The sequence below is a fragment of the Bos taurus genome, chromosome 6 (genome assembly GCF_002263795.3).
Source record: "Bos taurus isolate L1 Dominette 01449 registration number 42190680 breed Hereford chromosome 6, ARS-UCD2.0, whole genome shotgun sequence".
Classification (NCBI taxonomy): domain Eukaryota; kingdom Metazoa; phylum Chordata; class Mammalia; order Artiodactyla; family Bovidae; genus Bos; species Bos taurus.
In genome coordinates this window covers 58,840,697-58,864,239 of record NC_037333.1, presented here as the reverse complement: position 1 = coordinate 58,864,239, position 23,543 = coordinate 58,840,697, and the positions used below count along the sequence as shown (strand labels likewise).

The window sequence follows — 23,543 nt, the reverse complement described above, 5'->3', positions numbered from 1 at the left end:
CATTGTGAACAGGTAAGCACTACTTTATATGTGATACTGGCTTGGTTAGGTAAGTGGCAGGCAACAATAAGTGGAAATCAGAACCAGAATATATGTAAAGGTCAAGCTAGTAAGAGTTGTTAATGAACATGGGCCATTAGGTGGAAAAAAGGAGTAAAGGATGATTTGGTAAGTTTTTGCTTGAGCAACTGGATTAATGATCTACTATTAAACCCCATGAAGAAAGATGAAGGAAGCAGCAGATTTGGGAGGTAATGGAGAGGGAACAGGACTCTGGTTTTTTGTTGTTGTTTGCTTGCTTGTTTTGGCTCCACCTTAGTTCCCCAACCAGGCATCTAACCTAAGTCCCCTGCAGTGGGAGCATGGAGTCCTAACCACTGAACCACGAGGGAATTCCCAGGATTGTTTCTTAACCATAAGTTTGAAATGTCTTACATAATGGTTAAAAGCAAGGAGGTGAGTTGCATGCATGAGTTCAATTCCTAGACTGGATGGGGTATGGAGCCTACAAAGATTTCCTTTTTTTCTTTAAGATAGAGATATAAGAGGAAGTTTGTATACTGAAGTAAAAGAAAAAAAGAAATAATTCAGGAGCAAGATGTGAGTGAAGTCCTTACATAGACTAGAGGGAAGACAGAGTGTGTTTGTAACACCAGAGCCAGGTTCAGTTCAGTTCAGTCGCTCAGTTGTGTCCGACTCTGTGACTCCATGAACTGCAGCACGCCAGGCCTCCCTGTCCACCAACCCCCAGAGTTTACTCAAACTCATGTCCATGGTGTCGGTGATGCCATCCAACCATCTCATCTTCTGTTGTCCCCTTCTACTCCTGCCCTCAATCTTCCCCAGCATCAGGGTCTTTTCCAATGAGTCAGTTCTTCACATCAGGTGGCCAAAGTACTGGAGTTTCAGCTTCAGCATCAGTTCTTCCAATGAATCTTCAGGACTGATTGCCTTTAGGATGAACTGGGTGGATCTCCTTGCAGTCCAAGGGACTCTCTAGTCTTCTCCAACACCACAGTTCAAAAGCATCAATTCTTTGGTGTTCAGCTTTCTTATATAGTCCAACTCTCACATCCATACATGACTACTGGAAAACCTATAGCCTTGACTAGACAGACTTTTGTTGGCCAAGTAATGTCTCTGCTTTTTAATATGCTGTCTAGGTTGTTCATAACTTTTCTTCCAAGGAACAAGCATCTTTTAATTTCATGGCTGCAGTCACCATCTGCAGTGATTCTGGAGCCCCCAAAAATAAAGTCAGCCAGTGTTTCCACTGTTTCCCCATCTATTTGCCATGAAGTGATGGGACCAGATGCCATGATCTTAATTTTCTGAATGTTGAGCTTTAAGCCAACTTTTCCCTCTCCTCTTTCACTTTCATCAAGAGGCTTTTTACTTCCTCTTCACTTTCTTCCATAAGGGTGGTGTCATCTGCATATCTGAGGTTATTGATATTTCTCCCGGCAATCTTGATTCCAGCTTGTGCTTCATCCAGTGGCAGGTAGGCAGATATATTTGATAATGAAAAGATGTAATGCTCCTGGCTTCTCTCTCAATAATACAAAATTAGTTGATTAGTTATGAGTGATTAGAAGCTGTTGGAAATTTGAGGCAAGTATTGAGTAAGTTGTGCAAAAGTCACCTCAGAGAGTGGAAGATTGAAATGATCAGAGAGATACAAGATTCTAGCTAAGTGCTAAAGGCCCACTTCAAAAAAGTGGTTATCAGTTGACTGTGAGAACAATCAGCACAATTGTGTCTTTCTCCAGGTAAAAATAGCCATGCAGATATATGTAGGAGCTGATTAGTCAGAGATGAGACACTGCGAGCAAACAATAAGGGGATGGTTATACCGATGGGCCATGAAATCTAAACTGGATTGTTTAGATTTCAACAAACTTGTTATCAGTGTATCAGTCTCACCTGCAGGAATATGGGATATGGGATTAAAAGTAGTAACTGAAGGCATTTCCCTGGTGGTCCAGTGGTTGACTCCAAGCTTCCACTGCTGAGGGCATGGATTCAATCCCTCGTGGGAGAATGAGGATGCTTGCAGCAGGATCAAAGGAATAGTTACTGAAGATTTTAAATCATATCACTTTAGATATAAATGATCAAAACACACCAATTAAAAAGGGACTCTCAGAGTGGATTAAAAAGATCAAACTGTATATATGCTAGTGATAAGAAATCTACTTAAAGAAATAAATATATTAAAAGTAAAGGGACAGGGACTTCCCTGGGGGTCCAGCAGCTAGGACTCCTCCCTCCCAGGGCAGGGGCTCTGGGTTCGATTCCTGGTCAGGGAACTAGATCCCACACGCCACAAGGTCCTGTATGCAACAACTAAGACCCAGCACAACCAAATAAACAAATGAAAATATATTTTTAAAGTAAAGGGATAAAGATATACCATGCAAACATTATCCAGAAGAAAGCTGGAGTGTTCGTATTAATTTCATATGAAGTTTCAAAACTACAAATACTATCAGAGATAAAGAGGAACACTAGAGAATAACAGAGGTCTCCCCGAGATGCCACAACACTAAATGTGAATGCACCGGAAACAAGTGAGCTTCAACATACATGAGGCGAAAATAATAGATATGAAAAGAAAATACATTATGTCCATAATATAGTCGCAGAAGTCAACATTCCTCTCAGTAATTGATAATACAAGTAGGCAGGAAATTAACAAGGACATTGAGGACCAGAGCAACACTATTAACCACCTTGATAAACTGACATTCAGAATATTCTACTCAACGATGTCAAGTTACACTTGTTTTCAAGTACACATGTAACCTCTCAACAAAACAGACCATATGTTCCATGCTATAGACCAAATCTTAATAAACTTAATAAAGAAAATCTGAAACAATATGTTATCAGATTCTAATAGCAGTAAACTAGGAATCAACAGCACAAATATCTGGAAAACCCCCAAACACCTACTATCTAGGTAACCCTTGAATCAAACAGAAGTCTCAAGAGAATTCAAAAAGTAATTCAGTCTGAAAGAAATGAAAATATAACAGTGAAATTTGTGAGATGCACCTAAAGGAAATCTTTATACTTTTTGTAATATACATAGTAAGTGCTTATGTAAGAAAAAAAAGAAAGCTATAAAATCAAGAACTTAAACTTCTACCTTAAGAAAAGAGCACATTAAATCTAAAGCAAACAGGAAGAACAATAAAGACTAAAGAAAAATTAATGAAAGTGAAAACAGAAAAACAGTAGAAATATTTAAGGAAAAATACTAAATTTACACAATGTCTTCAAGAAAATGGAAAAAAAGGAAACATTTTCAATTCATTTTATGAAGCCACTAATAAAACCAAAGACATAATAAGAAAAATACAAACCAATACCCCTTATGATCATAAATGAAAAATTCTCAACAAAATATTAGCAAACTAAATTCAGCATCATATAAAAATGATAATACATCATGACCAACTGGGGTTCATTTCAAAAACACAAAGCTGGTTCAACATTTGAAAATTAATCATCATTTAAACAGGCTAAGAAAAGCTACATGATCATCTCAATAAATGTAGAAGAATATGACAAAATTCAACATCCATTAAGGTTAGAAGGAAACGTTTCTAAATTAATAAAGAACATCTGTAAAAAATCTAGTTAACATAATGGTTAGAGGCTAAAGGCTTTCCCCCTAAAATTGGGAACAATTCAAGGATGGCTTCTGTCACCACCCGTACTCAACATCACACTTAACAGGTTGAAAATGAAGTAAAACTGTCTCTAGTCACAGATTACATTATTGTCAACATTAAAAAAGTACAGGACCAAACGGGGCTGGGGGCTGGGCAACTTCCCTGGTGCCTCAGCAGTCAAGACCCCGCCTGCAATGCAGGAGACTCAGATTCAATCTTTGTGTTGGGAAGATCCCCTGGAGAAAGAAATGGCAACTCACTCCAGTCTTCTTGCCTGAGAAATCCCATGGACAGAGGAGCCCGGCTGGCTACAGTTCAGGAGGTTACAAGGGTCAGACATGACTTAGCAACTGAACCACCATCACCACCACCACCAATTGAGAAGACTCAGGGAAAAGTGGCCTCATGGAGTAAAGCTTCAATTTCATTATGGCAATTCCAAGAATTAGACATGGTGGAAGGATGTGGAGAAGGGTCAAATAGTAAGACTGAGTCAGAATAGGAAATAAGTTTCTTAGGGTTAAAATCTATGTGCTGTCAAATAACCTTTGAGTCTTTGAAAAAGATGAGGAAGATAAAACAGATGAAGGCATGATGAAATTAGTTTTGAAAAACCTCTAGAAGTTATATTTGGTTATGATTATACCTTCCTTCTCGGGATGGGTCCCTTAGGTTGTTTGTGGTGATAAAGTGTGTGACAGGTCATGGTGGTCTTATAAGTATTACAAGGCATTACTCTGGATCTCCCTTAAATCCTGCCAGGACAGAAATAAATTTGAAAGAATTTTTTCTAACTTAATGGTCATTTTTTAAAAAGCTCTTATTTCTTAAAGATTTTTTCACAGCAACTTGTATCGTATGGATCCAAAGAATTCTTCAACATCAACTAGACCTTTAAACTACTCTTCTGTTCCTTACATTGTTTCTACCAGTTTCTTTTATGTTGTCATTTCTCAAACCTTATATCTTAGCTTTGGCATATGGTTAAGAGTGAGGCACTGCAAGACTGTGATTAAGAGTACTATGACTAGTTTATTAGCTACCATCAGATTATCTATCAGTTCCTCAATTTCATTTTATTAATCTTTTCCCTGATTATTTCATCCTTCTAGTTCTGTCGGTACTAAAATGGCTGCTCAAGGCTGCAACACAGCTCGCATTCTGGACTTCTTCATTCCGGAAATAACTAGCTGATGTTGTACCCGCCTTTCTTTTGCATGGCTTACTCCTCCGTTTTGGTGGAGTGTATCATTCAGGTACTTACCAAGAAAGGGGCAATGGAAGACAAAAAGTTCTTGACACCTTGAATATAGGAAAGCATTCTACACTTGACACCTTAGCTTGAAGTAGAATTGTTAAAAATAATTTTCACTCAGAACTTAGAAGCATCGCTTCCCATTCCTGATGAGAAACTTGATGCCATTCTTATTCCCAATTCATTTTAGGGGCCCAATCTCCACATTCCAATCCCATTTTTTTGGACTTTTTCATCTTGCCTTGTTCTGAAACAAATCATGCCTTATCGTGGATCTTTTTCCATCCACTGGATTCATTTTGCTAAGTGCTCTCGAAGTGGCATAGTGTGTCGTGTCCTTAATTATTTTGATACTTTAAGAAATTTGTTAGATGTTAGATCTTCTTGAGTGATCTTTTTTTTAAAAAATCCATCTTTTTGTATTTTTATTATTTTTCATAATCCTTAAACTTGTTTTAAATATATTAACTTGTACTATATTTTACAAAATCTATTTTCTAAAGCATTCTGTAGCTTTTTCATGGATACAATTTCTTATCTTTGAAAACATTCATTTTCAGGTTTTCATCTCTATATTGATTCTGTTTTGGTTTTTATTAGTGCTGGGTCAATCTTCAAAAATCTGGTTTTTTATTCATATTTTAAAATTCACTTGGTGGGGACTCATCTTTCTCACTGGAAAATCTTCAGATGTCCAGATCTCTTTCCAGGTATTTTGTCTAGGACCACTGAGTTTCTACAGAAAATAATCCTCCCTCTTTTCCCCTGAGACCTAACTGTTACTATTCTAGAAACTATGAATACGCCATCCAAATAAGACAGAATTTTAATTTATCTTCATTTTCAATTCATGTCTGGTTATCTGTTTGAAGACTTGTTTCAAATTCACAAAACACCGATTTTCATTCCACAGTAAAAGGTAAACTATCTAGCTACCTAACTGCATAGAATCAGACTTTCAATCACCCCTATTTCCAGCTTAAAATCTGATCGCCACATTCAGCAATAATCCCCCCCCCCCCCATTTCTAGGTTGTTCTGAATTTTAAGGAGCGAATCAGCTTGCTTCTAAATAAGCATTCCTTCTGTAGTTAATTAGGTTTACACTTCCTCTACTATATTGAAATCAGTTTCTACTCCTTGGTCCATGGTCCAGCTTCCATTCTCAGGCTCCAGAGTTATACCTTCAGAAATATGTCATTTCAGTGGAGTTCTATCGACAAGGCAGCTAGTACTAAAGCATTTGTGGTATCCATTACGTCAAGTCAAAGTCCAGGCAGCATAATTTGTAACAGATAAAAGTGGTAAACTATCCACACAGCTAATAGGGTAACCAGTAAGTAAAATAGGGTAGCCCAACTCAATGACTTATTTATAGCTATTTAAAATAATTACACAAGGAATTTTTTTAAATTTTGGCTTCACCATGTGGCTTGTAGTATCTTAGTTCTGCAACCAAGGACTGAACTCAGGCCCTAATAGTGAAAGCACCACATCCTTATCACTGGATTGCCAATGAATTTTTTTAAAAACTGTGATTATCAGTTTTAAAGTCAAACACTGACAATCACAGAGCATTAACCTGTGTAAAACCATACAGCAAGGAGAGAATATCCAAAAATACTTAATTCTAGGATGCAGGGTTAAAACTTTTTGGAGTCTAAAACAAGAAATATGTGTATAGAAAACCCAAGTTCTCAGTCAGACAAATTTCTTATCATTTCCGGGCAAGTCAAGGCCTCATTTTTTTGTATCTAATTGGAAGTGAAGAGCTATAGGATTTTCAGACCAAATTAAGTATTACGATTAAGGCCAGGCCCAAATAGAGTTAATAAATAAAAGGTGCAAACTATTCAGGAAGCAGCATTTTGTTAACTGTAATAGGAAGTGGAGTAGGAAAAGGAAATAAAAGTATGAATAATTTTATAAAAAGGGATAGTGTCAAAAAACCTCTAGACCTATAGAAAGAAATAAACAGTGTAAGGAGGTATCCTTGGGAAGAGAAGCTTACTCATAGGACCAGTGAAGAGAGTATCATCACTCTGCTGAATTGAGCTGAAAGGGCTGGGGCTAGAATGTAACTTGAACAAATTAAAGATTACCATTTAGGGCCAAGGTCTTTGCCTAAACTCCCTACATATGTCTTCCCGTACAGGCATTCTTTTCCCTTCCTACCCTCCCTTCCAGAGGTTCACAACCTTGATCTTCTACTACATCTTGCCTTCCTTTCCTCATCTCTCCCCATCTCTTCATCTTTTAATTATTACCCCAATCTAGCTATCAGTTTTCCTTTCAGTTTACTTTTGAACCTTACCTCTACCTCATTTCCAAAGCAGTTTGTTTCCGTGAGTAAATCCTTACCTGTACATTCCCTGCCCCTAAAATCACACTACTTTCTCAATGCTTTTGTGCATTTGACAGCCCTCCCTCAATATAAATTCCATTACTAAATGAAGATAAAGGTTAGGGATATAGAGAGTGAAGAGATACTAGTTATAACTAATGCTACAGAAATGTAATTAACTTACTGTTATAAATAAAACCTAGAGTTAAAAGAGGAGTAAGCGCATTGTTTAGTCACCTGGAGGTAATTAACTTAAAAAAAAAAAAAAAAACCTAAGCAGAGGAATTTAGAAACTATTATCTCTATGGACTAGTAGTAGAGGTAGGAAGAGGATCATAGATTATATACACTGAGGATTCTCTGCTATTACAAATTTTCAAAAATACCTCTTTATTATTTGAAAAAAAAATTTTTAATGGAGAAAATCAACCCTCTAATAATCACCTCAGCAGATGATTCTCCTGAACGTTTATTAAAACTGTGCCCTTTAATTTTACCTCCAGGTCCTATGTGACATCTTAAGGTTAAACCAAGAGGAACTACCTCTTCTCCTCAAATACACAGAAATATGACATTATGAAATCAAGAACTAAAGTATCTGTAATGGAATACAATGACTTTTAGAGCCCATAATCCAAAAACAATGGTATTTCTTCTATTCTTCCAAATATCAGAAAAGTGTTTTGTGCATGTAAAGCAAATTTAGAAGAAGTCAGGACACCCTACAGTTGAACCTAGTTCATCAAAACATGCTGTTCAATTCTCACCACGAGAACTGGTTTGTATATACTTTCCTTGAAGACCTCTCACCTGAACTCTTTTTCCTTTTCATTCACGCTTGCAAATGATCCCTCCACATTTCCTATTTTTAAGGAAAACAAGAATAACCTCTCAGGTCTCAAACACCTACCAGGTTTAGTAGGCAAACATAAATAACAGTATTAGGGCATTTCCCCCTAAAATAATCTATGACTAGGTTCCCTGATAGCTCAGTTGGTAAAGAATCGCTTGCAATGCAGGAGACCCTGCTTGGATACCTGGGTTGGGAAGATCCTCAGGAAAAAGGATAGGCTACCCACTCCAGTATTCTTGGGCTTCCCTTGTGGCTCAGCTGATAAAGAATCCACCTGTAGTGCGGGAGACCTGAGTTCGATCCCTCAGTTAGGAAGATCCTTTGGGAAAGGGAAAGGCTACCCACTCCAGTATTCTGGCCTGGAGAATTCCATGGACTGTCCATGGGGTCACAAAGAGTCGGACATGACTAAGCGACTTTCACTTTCACTGGGTATCCTACTTAAATTGATCTATTTTTAAAAAGGAGACTGACAGATCTCCTTTTCCTTAAAATTCTGCAATCCTATGAACATGGTTTGGAGATACCAGTGGAATGTCATTAATCCTATTCCTCAGTATTAACCAATATAATACAAATAATGAACATATATAGCAATGGAATATATAGTTCACATATTAAAAACGGAGAGCTGAGGATTAAATACAATAATTAGAATGTTAGCTATGTAAAACAAAAGGCACTATCTGTTGCCCTTACATAAAAATTAGGTATATTCTCTACATACTCTAAGGAAGAAACAAAGTACTAAGTATATTAACTCAGCAAGAAATAAAAAATACTTGGGTTTCTGAAATTTTGCCCAGTTTTTTAGTGTTTACCCTGTTTTATCTGTGTTCTTGAAAAAAGGATCTACAAGCATCAAGTATCGTTAACTGATTTTAAAACCGCTTGGCCTTCTTGACTTTGGTCAATATCCTATCAAAAAGTAATTTACTGTAATAGATAAGTAAAATTATAATGTTGTGCTTTAATGTATTTTTACTGAAATTAAATGATGGGAAATGAATTTTACAACATAAATATCTGAGTAGATGGTATATTACTACCGGACATACTCTCAGAAAATTTTAGAGAATTCACGTTAACTCTTTGATGAAACAAAGCACATACCAAGTGTTTACCATCTTTTAGATTTGACCATCCTGTTCTAGGGAATATCATGAGTGGTCTTGAATTCCATTTTTTCCCTTGACTTTAAAATATATAGCCTGCACCATCCTTAGCCCTTCATCCTGCTACTCCAGTGAGAAGCAATTCCATCTCCAGGCTATAGTAACTCACAGGCCTGCTGAAAGCTGGTTATAAATGTCCTAGAGACACAAAGTAACAATCAGTTTGTCATCTGAAATAATTAATACAAATCCTAACAGCATAGCCTCTTCTAATGATGAGTATCAATAGAGGCAGGAGTAATCCACGTACAGAATAACCCACTTCTGAAACAATTCAGTCCTTTCCATTGTAAGAGGCACCCTTTTCAGAAAGATTTTTGTGCTTATATGAAAATTAAAATTACTACTTTCAGTATCAACTACCTCTGGATTATTCTAAATTTCTGAATCAGAATCTAGCCAAATAATGTTATATTTTCAAATAAATAATCAATTAAAATTAACTCCAATTCACTTTTAATCAATTAAAATTAACTCAGATTCAAAGCACAAATATAATTTACTGCACTTATCAACATACATTCATCACTATAAAGCTGTCTAGTAAAACTATCCACCTGGTTCCTTTCCTTATTTAAAGTAATGTGGGGGCTTAATTGCCGGTCCATTGCTGAGTACCCAGAAAGAAGATATAAACCATTTTCAGGGGAAAACACACATGCATTTATTTTTAAGAATTCCCAGTAAGGGGGGAAAAAAATTCAACATCTTTAAAAATGTGTTTATTTTTTTAAAAAATCAGTTGTGTACAAAAGTGTTTCGTAGTTTTTAATTCTCAAGACAAATACCCAGCCCTCCACCCCCGGCCCACCCTGCTTCAATGGTCTTTCTGGTAACCCACCCATTTTCCCCTTACAGGAAGTTAACGGCTCAGAACAGATCCTCCTATAGAATTTATCATCACTAACAGATTGTTTAGAATAGAGATCTAGAGAAGCTAACAAGCAAGATTCTTTCTCGGTGAGGTTAATGAGTATCCCTATAATGGCAGTAGACTTCCAGCAGACACCACAACAAAGCACCATCAATTGCTGAAAGCTAAAAAATAGATATTATTTTCAATAGTATTCCATTTTCTATTGGAAAAGTCTTTAAATTACATTAAATAAGTCTCTTTCCCCCCAAAGAAATAGTCTAGCTTTTATTACGATGCCTGTAAAAAGTAGGTAACAGCAAGCACACAAGGATCATTTAACAGCACAGTGCAAATGATTTCTGAATCCATTCACCCCCAGGACCAAACTGATAAACTGTGCCACATCTGATTATATACAGCAGCATTGAATATATACATATACATATATATTCAATGCCTGGTTGAAATAACCAAGCAAAAGGTGACACATTCACAACTTAACATTTAGGCGATGATCACAGGTTTATGAGGGTAGATCAGTCCCACAGAACAGTAACAGAACAAATGGGACAAGTGAGAGACTGACATTTCCCTAGCCCTATGCCACAAGACTTTTGACCCATATTGCAACAGTGCAAATAGAACATGTGACATAGTATGCAGACAAGGCAGAAAAGTCACACTTTAAGAAAAGGCTATTTATCAGTAAATATTTCAAGTTAACTTCTTCCCCAGTGATAGTAAACAGCTGATGTTAAGCATTTATTTTTAACTAGTACTAAAAGAATGGAAATGCAAATTTTCAAAATCAATGGTTCGTACAAGTAAAAAGTGAGTCATACATTATTTTGTAAAAATCCATGAAATAAAGTTAACTGTAAACAGCTTCCTCTTTCCTATCCAAACACTGTTTCCATCTATGTACAAGAAAGTATACATGGCTCCAACTGTCCCATGCCCAAATCTATCTCTAAAACAAAACTAAAAAAACAAAGTTTCTGTTTCCTGTGTTACTAACAAGGATCGTGGACACATTATTACACCCCTATTGCAGAGTTTTAAAAGCTCAAATCAGGCATACACTTAGAGCTAAGAATTGCTTTTCACACTGATAAACTTGTTAAGCAGCAGTAACACAACATGCTGCATTCTGTACTGCAAAAATAAGCAATATGTACTTTATCTGCCAGTTCTTTCTCATACTTTAAAATTATTTTGCATAGTTTTATGCACTATCAGCAATCACAAATGTGAAACACTTCCCCCAAAAAAGAAAAAAACCCAGCCTTTCATTTCACAGAAAATGCTTCTCAAAAGCAAAATGGTCAGAATATAAACACACATATATATACTTGAATGCATTATGTGTTTATGTAAATCACAGCCACAATTCCAAACATTTGGGGGAGCCAGCATGGGGCATCTAATTTAGTACCAAGTTCCTCAAATATTTATATACCTTACCGCATACTTATTTGGATCACAAACTGCTACTTATTCATTCAGTCTGTACTGAAATACTAACACAACTAATTATTTGTTCTTTTAAAAGTCAGACACACACTCAGGAAACAGACCTGATCATCACAGAAGACTATTTGAGTATCAGTGACTTGTAGCAAATTATCTGCCCAGATGGGATAAAACTACACATACATTTAACTATAATTTTTGAAGCCTTTACAACTAACAAATCACAAACCATTGAGAATTATAAAAATAATTTCCAACAGGGTATGCTTTCCCTAGACCTGTACTTTTACTGTTCTTTTTCTAAACATATATAAGACAAGAGAAAAAAGCAAATGCGTTTATTTTTATGTTTGGGGAAATAAATCTACCTGTAGAAAATAGGAAAAAAACAAACAAACAAAAAACCCAGTAAGAAGGCGATAGTGGGAAATGTACCAGAAAACAGATAATCACATTAAATGTAAATGAGGTAAATTTTTGAAATGAAAATCCATTATGGAGAACCTCTCATACCAAATATTGTAGTTTTCCATTTCCTGGACACTGGGGATACTGAATTGCAGCTAGATGAGTATACCCTAAGGGGCTAATGTGCATAAAAGTCATAGGCAAGTTACAGCTGCCGCCAAGAGCAAAGCATACAATGCTTGATCCTTAGTAACTTCTGAGTTCTCTCTCTCATTTGCCAAACCACAGGACAATTAAATATACCCTGATAATACAGGCAAATAGTAAACTGGGTAGAGGTGTTTGATATTTAAAATAACGCAAATATTACTAACATTACCAAGCCACCCTCCACTAAACAAAACAAAAAAAATTAATTCTAAACAACGATGGAACAAAAACTGTCCACATTTTCACACAATTCCAACCTTACCTCAAAATATAAAGAAAAGTACATGGTTTTAGCTATTTAAAATAAATAAAGAAAATCTTGTTTCCTTTGGCATCTTTAGAAAGTAACTAAATTACAATTAAAGAAGGTGATTGTATAAAGAAATTTATACTTAGGCAAACAAAGGGGAAAAAACAGCAACTTGTGTTTAGTATGCAATAAAATCAACTACAAGAGTTTTACTACTGATTAGGAAAGCCTTACAAGTTTCTGGAAGAACCTTCACATCTTAACATTACAATATATTTAATAATGGTTCTTTTTATTGCTTCTAAGATTACTGAGAAGTCAAATGAAATTATGCTGAATTTACTGTTCAAAACTATTTTCCAAACACTTAACCATTATAATTTAGGATAAATAACACTTGAAGAAAGCAAACTTTTTATAATATGACTTTCCATATACAGCCTCACTTTAATTCATTCAGATTTCATTACATTTTTGTTATTTCTGCATTGGTCCTGAATATTTAATAAGAACTGTGTTTCTACGTATAGAACTGCCTACACAAATCCATTTCACCCTTCATAAAATGTTCACATTAGTGTTAAAGCTTGCAAAACTAATAATTTTCAAACTTTGAACTTAGAGTGAAGTGTAACTTTAATACGTATAGAAAGTCTGACTATGTACAAGAGAAGGTAAAGTTTTCAATTCTCATATTATCAGAAACATCATAAAGAAAGCTAGATTTATAACACACTTCTATTCCTATGTGCATCTGAAGTATGTACAGTAAAACACCAACACAGCTTTCATGTGTTAACAGGGGGAAGTGCAAGCAATCTCTATAAAGCCAAAATCAGGCTAAAAAACCTGCAAACAGTTGATTTCATCCTTGCAAGTTCTCAAAGAAAAATTCCACCAGTCCAAAAATCGAAAGATGTTAAATTCACTGAAAAATTAAGCTGGGTTCTTTTCATTTAATCTGGGAATACTGCAACATTAAGAATTTACTGTTTTTTTTAAAAAAAAAAAAAGAAACAAAATTGGCAGCTCCATTTTTACAACATTATTTACTTATATAGGAAAGTTTTAAGAGTGGAGAATTGTGACAAAACATTCCAAATGGATGACCTAAAATGGAGCAAGGGATACTGTCCTTCAGCACATTTCCCCACCAAATATTGAGAAATTTAATATTAGAATATTAGCTGTGTGTGGAAAGAGGGGAAAAACAGATATGTTGTCATAGTCTGTTGACAAGGACAAAAAAGGCTCTGACTAGGTCACCATCTTCATTTCTGGATAAATCTCATATTGAAGAATTCTCAAATGCTTAAAATGGTGGTCTTTTCAGCTACCCATCCTAAGAAGTCAAGTACAAGCATGCAAGTAAATTCACAGGCACAGAGGATCCATGTTAAAAACAGTTAAGGTAGCTGTGATGCAACACCAACAATTTGAATGGCCCTGACACACTCAAAATATTATCTTAATTATTCAACGAAATCCTGAAGCAAACTCTTGCTAGTCTTGGTATACTGCTAAACACTAAAGTAGCATGTTTTTTCCATGGTTTTAGCTTAGCTCAAAAGAATTTTTACACTATTAAGTAAGAAAAAAATTAAAGTATTTCCCCTTTTTAAATTTACACAGACGTTTAATTAGCTTTATTTACAGAGCAGGGATTTTTTTCAGTCTCCAATGGTGCCTAGATAACATCATTAGGCAAGAATGCCAGTTTAAAAGAAATCTATGCAGAATCCTAAAAATAACAGATGTTGATGCTCCTCCAAGAAGGGGCAAGCTTGACTATATCAGCATCTCTCTTTATGTTTCAGTTACTCAGAAGCAATTCTGTTGCAGTCTCTACATCCCATGATTTTGAAGACAAGGCCACTATTACCGCATTCTGTAGAAAAGAAAAGGGGACAAAATAAAATCTCAAGGAAATATTTTTAAAATACTGTATCACTCACTGTCTTTATATTAAAAAAACCACACCTTGTTTTTTCAAGTTACCTTGCACTTGAAGTGCATTAAAAACTCTAAAACCAACGACTAGAGCTTCTTTGGTGGCTCAGAAGTAAAGAATCCGCCTGCCAATGCAGAAGACACAGGTTTGATTCCTGGCTGGGGAAGATCCCACATGTAGTGAAGCAACTGAGCCCGTGTGCCACCGTTACTGAACCTGTGCTCTACAACCCAGGAAGTCACGACGATATGTGCCGCAACAAGAGAAGCCATCACAGTAAGAAGCCCGCAGGCCACAACTAGAGAGTAGCCCCAGCTTGCAGTAACTAGAGAAAAAGCCCGAGCAACAGTGAAGACCCAGCACAGCCAAAAATAAATAAATAAAATTATTTTTTAAAATAAAATAAAATCAATGACTGAACCAGCCAAAGTTTAAAAAAAAATCACTAGTTTTAATAACAAAGTTTGCTTATCAAAATTAGATTTAGAGTACCGCTGAACCACTTTTGTCAGCCAAGGATTTGCAACAATAATTTAACAAATAAATAAAAATCAACATGCCTTTATGTACTTACCCTATCAAAGCCCATAGCACATAGGTTTTCTATTTTTTTGGTGTACTCTGGACTAGAAACTGGTGCTCCAGCATACACATGTGCCCAAAGTCGAGCTGTCTGTTTGAACATTTCAGGATTTTGTTTGTACTATATGGGGGAAAAATTGATTGATATGACAATGCAGTTATAGTATTAAAAATAGGAACTCATCTCTTAATTGCCTAAAAACCTGATTTTTCTAAATAAATGTAGATTAGATTTTTTAAATGTGACTGATTCACTTTCCATAGCAAACAAACTATGTCACTGAAGAAAAGACTGTTTAACGTGAACCTGCAATTCACAAGTTGCACTGATGAAAGAAAAACAAAGATATATAATATTTATCAACTTTAATCTCCAATTTCAACAAAGTAGTAGAAAACTAACACTAAATGGAGTTATCAGAGATGCCTCTAATCATCGTGCAGTGGCAAACATTACACAGATAAACAGAATTACTAGCTTCTAAAATTAAGTGGACAGTAACTAATAAATGTGACCAATTTTTGTATTAATCACAGCTTGGGCTAGAATACAGAGAGTTGGCTGTTTTGTGAGAGTTCTATTACCGTAGTGATTTAAGGAAACTCCATGTGCAATCCTAACTTATAGCACGTTTTGAGATGATTATGAACTCACGACAGAGCACTTTTTAAAATGTAAGATTCTTCATATGCATTGGAAGAGGTAAATTTATTCTCAAGTATTCTGAGACTACCATTACTTAATAAAGCAAATTATAAATTTAAAATATTAAATTTGCTTTAATATTTCTTAAGATGTTTTATACACAGAGTATTTCTATACATTAAAATTATAAATCTAGTTTCTACCATTATTAACAAGGAAATAAGTGAGACGACCCAACAGAGTCAAAAGAAAACTGAGTCCAATCTCAACCTCTGAGGCTCAGAACTCAACAGGAAATCAAAGCTGAGGTCCAAGCCATGCTTCTATCAAAACTGAAATCAATAGAACATATATAACATGTTAAACCATAATTCTAAGCACTCTATGGCAAATAATAGTAGGACATATTAACAGGAATATACATAAAATAGGGAGTGAACAGTTTTTCAAAGGAAAGGAAGAAGTTTGTAAAAGGAAAAGTTTTCTTAGGCAGGAAACATGACAGACTGGGTGGAATGACATGTAGGAACGACAATCTTGAATAGCCTGAGTTTGAGGAACAGTAAGAATTTAGAACTGTGGTGTTGGAGAAGACTCTTGAGAGTTCCTTGGACTGCAGGGAGATCCAACTGGTCCAACCTAAAGGAGATCAGTCCTGGGTGTTCATTGGAAGGACTGATGCTGAAGCTGAAACTCCAATACTTTGGCCACCTGATGCGAAGAGCTGACTCATTGGAAAAGACCCTGATGCTGGGAAAGATTGAGGGCAGGAGGAAAAGGGGATGACAGAGGATGAGATGGCTGGATGGCATCATTGACTTGATGGACATGGGTTTGGGTGGATTCTGGGAGTTAGTGATGGACAGGGAGGCCTGGTGTGCTGCTGTTCATGGGGTTGCAAAGAGTCAGACATGACTGAGCGACTGAACTGAACTGAAGAATTTAGGACATAGTTCAAATCATGGAGGAACTTTTCAAACTAAGTAATTTGGATTTACCAAGTAGGTGACAGTAGAGGTATTAATAGGTTTTAATAGTAAAATGAAATAGGATTTGAACTTTATAAAGCTAACTGCTATCAGTGTAGAAGGTAAAAAGAAAAGGCTGAAGTAGGAAATTCCATCAGAGCAGTCAAATGAGAATTTTTAAATATGTGAACGAAAGCAGTTAGAGAAGTATTATGACAGACATATTGAGATATGAGAGAAAAGGAGACATAGAGAAGTACTCCATATCTGTGACTTGGATATATAAACAAGCTGTCTGTAGAAGGATGGACAGGTTCACAGGGTTTAAGAGTCTGCTTTCAGTTATGGGAATGTTGCACTAAGGTACTCATGGGATATTCATATAGAGCTCTCTGGTTCCAAACAGGTTTTTGGGTTTAGGAGAAAGGTCAAGCCTGACTATTGTATCAACATACAGGTGGCAACATCAGTGTGGATATGATCATCCAAATAAGAGTATAAAATGGAAAGTGAAAGAAAGGATGTAATAAGAACTGAGGAAGTATATTTAAAAGAGAGGAGAGGGAATTCCCTGGCAGCCCAATGATTAGAACTCCACACTTCCACTGCAGGGGCAAGGGTTCCATTCCTGGTTGGGGAACTAAGATTTTAGAGGGTGGGCAACATGGCAAAAAAAAAAAGTGGGGGCTGAGGGAGTAATGGTAGGAACTAAGAGGGAACAACCACAACTACAAAGACAGGAAGAGAAGTCAAGAGATGAAAAAAACTTCTGGGTTAAAAAAAAACAAACAAAAAATCTTACAAGGCTCAATAAATCCTAATGGTTTAGAGTAGGAGCTGGCAAACTTTCTTATAATAATTATTCAGGCTTTCAGACCTTGTGGTCCCTGTCATAATTATTCAATTCTGCCACTTTCTGCTGTAAACAAATGGGGGTGTTCCAATAAAACATTATTTACAAAAACAGCCAGTCTGGTTGTAATTTGCTAACCTCTGCCTTGGAAATCAAAGATCAGAACTGAAAAATATTTATTCCATTTGGCAACAACAAGGTCTTTGATAACCTTCATCATGCCACTTCAGTGCCACAGCTGGAGCTGATTAACAGTATCATCAGGGAAAGATCATCACTGAATTAAAAGACAAATGGACACACACATGAAGTAAAATGTTAAGCACAGAATCAAGACAGTAGGCAGATAAATGGGTGTTCACTATGTAATTCTTGAAAACGGCACAATATATTAGAAAAAAGCAACTGACTGTACTGGGTTTATTTAATACACCCAATTAAACTACTATGTTAAAAAAATCACTAAATTAGGTTTTCACTATTATATGTAATATAATAATCTCACAGCAAGAAAGGAAACCATTTCCAGATTTCGTTTCAATAGACATGCTTATGTTCTAACACTGCAAACCACTAGATAAGGCAATCTTTCAAAAGTAACTATCTTACCTGATTTGCTACTACTGCATCTTGTGGATCATCCGGTTCTGCAGCTGCCAGCAGAGCTTGTAATGACAACAATACCGTGCGCAGAGTCATTGCTGCTGCCCTAAAATTCAAAACAGGAAGATATCCCAGTTGAAAACAGTTTGCATGACAAAGTAGATGTTTTCTGAAGAAATATGAAAACTGCTGCTGCTGCTGCTAAGTCGCTTCAGTCGTGTCCGACTCTATGCAACCCCATAGACGAAGCCCACCAGGCTCCCCCGTCCCTGGGATTCTCCAGGCAAGAACACTGGAGTGGGTTGCCATTTCTTTCTCTAATGCGTGAAAGTGAAAAGAGAAAGGGAAGTCGCTCAGTCGTGTCTGACTCTTAGCGACCCCATGGACTATAGCCTACCGGGCTCCTCCATCCATGGGATTTTCCAGGCAAGAGTACTGGAGTGGGGTGTCGTTGCCTTCTCCAATATGAAAACTACTGGAGCTAAAAAAAGATTTTTATCTCAATCATGAAAACTACTGGAGCTAAAAAAGATTTTTATCTCAATCATATAATTAAGTCTTAGAAATTTATAATTATATATCTGCCTACCATACATATATATGGTATGGTAGGCTTAGCCTGACCCCAGGATTAAACCTGGGTCTCCTGCACTGCACGATACTTGATCATCTGAGCCACCAGGGAAGCCCAGGGATGTAAGAAGTACAAATATATATATATATATATATTAAAACAAGTAAATCTTTCTGTTTCTTAAGATAACTCAAATTGCCTTAGCTCCTTCTGGTCAGCTTTATCTACTGACTTAACTTTCTATCCATTTCTTTAGATATAAACTTAAAGTGACAAAGTAACATGTGAAACTTCCTTTCTGTGTAACTCTAAGAACAAGATACCATCAAGCAAATATCCTTTACTTTCAAGAAAGTATAAAATTACTTGGAGAGCATTATGCTTAAGTGATATGTCACACACACAAAATATAACAACATTTAAATGTGTAATCTAAAAAAGAAAACAAACTAGTGACTATAACAAAAAAGTAAAAACTAGTGGTTAGCAGTGGGAGAGAGAAGAAGGGAGGGGCAATATAGGGGTAGGGATGTGTTAGTGTTAGTTACTCAGTTGTGTCTGACTCTTTGTGACCCCATAAACTAGCCCCTAAGCTCCTCTGTCCATGGAATTCTCTAGGCAAGAATACTGGAATTAGTAGCCATACCCTTCTTCAGGGTAGCTTCCTGACCCCAGGATTAAACCTGGGTCTCCTGCACTGCACGATACTTGATCATCTGAGCCACCAGAGAAGCCCAGGGATGTAAGAAGTACAAATTATTAGGTATAAAATAAGCTGCATGATATATTGTACAACAAATTCCACGGAGAGAGGAACGTGGCAGGCTAAAGTCCATGGGGTTGCAAAGCGTCGGACACAACTAAGCACTCAACAGTAATATAGCCAATATTTTATAACTACAAATGGAATACAACCTTTAAAACTTGAAAATCACTACACTGTATACCTGTAACTTAGCAACTACAATAAAAAATTTTAAATGAATGAAAGAAAATAAATCACTCCATAACATTCTGAAAAAAGAAAGCTTTTTGCTTAATATTCATGCTTCTAAATGTTTATAAAGCAAATATTTATCTAGAAAATGCTGCCTACCTAACCAGAAAGGATTCTAAGCATTTGTTAAAAAATTATTTGACCAGTTACTATATAAATATTTATGAATAGTGAAATAACATAATAGTGAACTATTTTAAATGTAGAAGATTATTAAACAACATGTCCATTTTCACCACACATTCAGTTCAGTTCAGTTGCTCAGTCGTGTCCGACTCTTTGCGACCCCATGAATTGCAGCACGCCAGCCCTCCCTGTCCATCACCAACTCCCGGAGTCTACCCAAATCTATGTCCATTGAGTCGGTGATGCCATCCAGCCATCTCATCCTCTGTCATCCCCTTCTCCTCCTGCCCCAAATCCTTCCCAGCATTAGGGTCTTTTCCAATGAGTCAACTCTTCCCATGAGTTGGCCAAAGTACTGGAGTTTCAGCTTCAACATCAGTCCTTCCAATGAACACCCAAGACTGATCTCCTTTAGGATGGACTGGCTGGATCTCCCTGCAGTCCAAGGGACTCTCAAGTCTTCTCCAACACCACAGTTCAAAAGCATCAATTTTTCTGTGCTCAGCTTTCTTCCCTGTCCAACTCTCACATCCATACATGTCTGGAAAAACCATAGCCTTGACTAGACGGACCTTTGTTGGCAAAGTAGTATCTCTGCTTTTAAATATGCTATCTAGGTTGGTCATAACTTTCCTTTCAAGGAGTAAGGGTCTTTTAATTTCATGGCTGCAATTACCACCTGCAGTGATTTTGGAGCCCCCAAAAATAAAGTCTGACATAGATAATTCCAAACCAGTCTTTTTCAACTGGGTTCCCCATTTTTAATAAGAGAAGAGAGATAATTAAGTATAGTCTCAATTTCGCTAAGAATGGTTATATAAATAGTACCATCTCATGCTTAGGAAAGTTAATTTATTATCAGCAACAAATTTCTTGATGAAATGTGTTTCATACAGTTTCTACAAACAGTAGCATCAGTATCACCTGGGAACTTGTAAGAAATGAAAATTCTTAGCCTCATCCCAGATCTACTAAATTAGAACCTCTTGGGTGGTTTAACAGATACTCCAGGTGATTCTGATGCAAGTTAATTTCTGAGAAATACTGCTTCAGTGCATACAACTTAAAGCTAATTGAGAAAGGCTGTTCTAAACTAAAATAAAATCAGTGTCACAACATAGGTCTATATTTTATCTCTTAGAAAAAAATTATAATACAAATAGTTTTTTATCTAAATGCTGTTGGAACTGTCATTTATATTAAACTCCATAAAATGCAAACTAATCTATAGTGACAGCAGAGAAGTGGTTGCTGGGAGATGGCGGAGCAGGAAGTGTGGAAGAAGCAATTACAAAGGAACCCACTAGAAAACTCTGGAGTATGTTGATTATGTTCACTATCTTGATTTGTGACAGCTTCATGGATGTATGTGTGTCTAAACTTATCAAACTGTATATTTTTAATGTGCGTAATTTAAGGTCAATTAAAGTTCAATAAAATTTTCAAAAGTTGTGTTTTACATGAAAAGATGCTCAACATCACTCATTATCAGAGAAATGCAAATCAAAACCACTATGAGGTACCATTTCATGCCAGTCAGAATGGCTGTGATCCAAAAGTCTACAAGCAATAAATGCTGGAGAGGGTGTGGAGAAAAGGGAACCCTCTTACACTGTTCGTGGGAATGCAAACTAGTACAGCCACTATGGAGAACAGTGTGGAGATTCCTTAAAAAACTGGAAATAGAACTGCCTTATGATCCAGCAATCCCACTGCTGGGCATACACACTGAGGAAACCAGAAGGGAAAGAGACACATGTACCCCAATGTTCATCGCAGCACTGTTTATAATAGCCAGGACATGGAAGCAACCTAGATGTCCATCAGCAGATGAATGGGTAAGAAAGCTATGGTACATATACATAATGGAGTATTACTCAGCCGTTAAAAAGAATACATTTGAATCAGTTCTAATGAGGTGGATGAAACTGGAGCCTATCATACAGAGTGAAGTAAGCCAGAAAGAAAAACACCAATACACTGTACTAACGCATATATATGGAATTTAGAAAGATGGTAACAATAACCCTGTATACAAGACAGCAAAAGAGACACTGATGCATAGAACAGTCTATGGACTCTGTGGGAGAGGGAGAGGGTGGGAAGATTTGGGAGAATGGCATTGAAACATGTATAATATCATGTATGAAACGAGTCACCAGTCCAGGTTTGATGCACGATACTGGATGCTTGGGGCTGGTGCACTGGGACGACCCAGAGGGATGGTCTGGGGAGGGAGGAGGGTTCAGGATAGGGAACACATGTATGCCTGTGGCGGATTCATTTCGATATTTGGCAAAACCAATACAATATTGTAAAGTTTAAAAATAAAATTAAAAATAAAAAAAAAATAATAAAAAAAGTTGTATTTTAAAAGCTCCCACCTTGCCTTGTATCCTATATAAAAATTAACACAGAGAACTATGCTCAATATCTTGTAATAACCTACAATGGGAAAGAATCAGAAAAAGAATATGTATGTACAACTGAATCACTTTACATGTGAAACTAACAACATGTTAACCATTCTTCAATTTTTGAAAAATTAGGGAAAAAAAAGAGAAAAAAATGAGTTCAAAATGGATCAAAGTCCTAAAGCTAACACTAAAACTACTTTTGGCTGCTGTGCCTGGCTTGTGGGATCTTAATTGCCAACCAGGGATCAAACCCCACACCCCATAGTAAAAAAAGTGAGTTCTAACTAGTGGACTGCCAGGGAATTCCCAAGACTAAAACTTATTATAAAACTCTCAGAAGGTGAAACATAGGGTGAAAGCTCCATGACAGTGCAGCATGCCATGATTTCCAGCATATCAAAGGACAGGCAAAAGCACAGCTAACAAAATAAAAAATAGAAAAACTGGTCTACAACTATATCAAAATTAAGAACTCCTATGTAAAGAAAAAAAAGTTTTAAAATAAATCTTCCTATGCAGTGAGTATAATCAATAGTGAAAGGCAACTCACACAATGGGGAGAAAATATTTACAAAATCATACATCTGACAAGGGAATTATATACAGGAACTATATATACAACTATGTAAGAATTATATATATATATAAGAACTCCTACAACTTGTTAACAACAAAAAAATAAACCTCACACACTACCTTATATCCATTTGGCTGGTTTACTATTAAAAAAACAGAAAATAACATTTGTTGGCGAGGATGTGGAGCAATTGGCATCCTGTACACTGTTGTGGGAATGCAAAGGGACAGTTTGTTCTGAAAACTGAAGGAAAATCTAGAGTTGTAACTGGATTTAATTAATAACAATCTCCATGAGAGAAGTTTTAAGTCTCCTGTATGCTTGAAAACTTTCATAATGTTGGAAAGGTATTCATAAACCATTAAGAATTAACTGGTTTAAAAAGAAACTTAAATGCAAAGTTCTTAAAAGTTGAACACAAAATCAGTGTAAACAACAACAATTTTTTCAAAATTAGTTGTAATAAAATTAACATTAAAACAAAACTTATTCTTCTGGCCCTAAGTACGATAGAAAGTATATACCATCTTTGATGGTATAAAGATATGTGTACATTTTTTGACTGCTCTACATGAAATTTTGAATCTAAACTTGGTAATGTGAGAAAAATATACAACTAAAAATACAATCTTTAGTTTTCATTTATTTTTCTTTTCACAAAGTACTGACTAAATTCATATTACTGATAACTTTGAGATTTTTAGCATATAATGTGTAACATTAGCATAAATCTATTAAAAACAAAT

The 23,543-nt window shown here is 36.1% G+C and overlaps 1 protein-coding gene across 3 annotated transcripts in view; it reads right to left on the bottom strand.

Annotated features, from left to right (window-relative positions):
* Positions 1-10,006: 10,006 nt before the first annotated feature.
* Positions 10,007-23,543, bottom strand: part of UBE2K (ubiquitin conjugating enzyme E2 K) — a 79,631-nt gene continuing 66,094 nt past the window's right edge. The window contains exons 3-5 of one of the 3 annotated variants that reach the window (XM_024992977.2): positions 18,113-18,212; positions 15,029-15,157; positions 10,007-14,391 (exon numbers count right to left, since the gene is read on the bottom strand). In XM_024992977.2, the coding sequence (XP_024848745.1) occupies positions 14,317-14,391; positions 15,029-15,157; positions 18,113-18,212 (304 nt within the window). In that variant the 3' untranslated portion in view covers positions 10,007-14,316. 3 annotated transcript variants of the gene reach the window in all.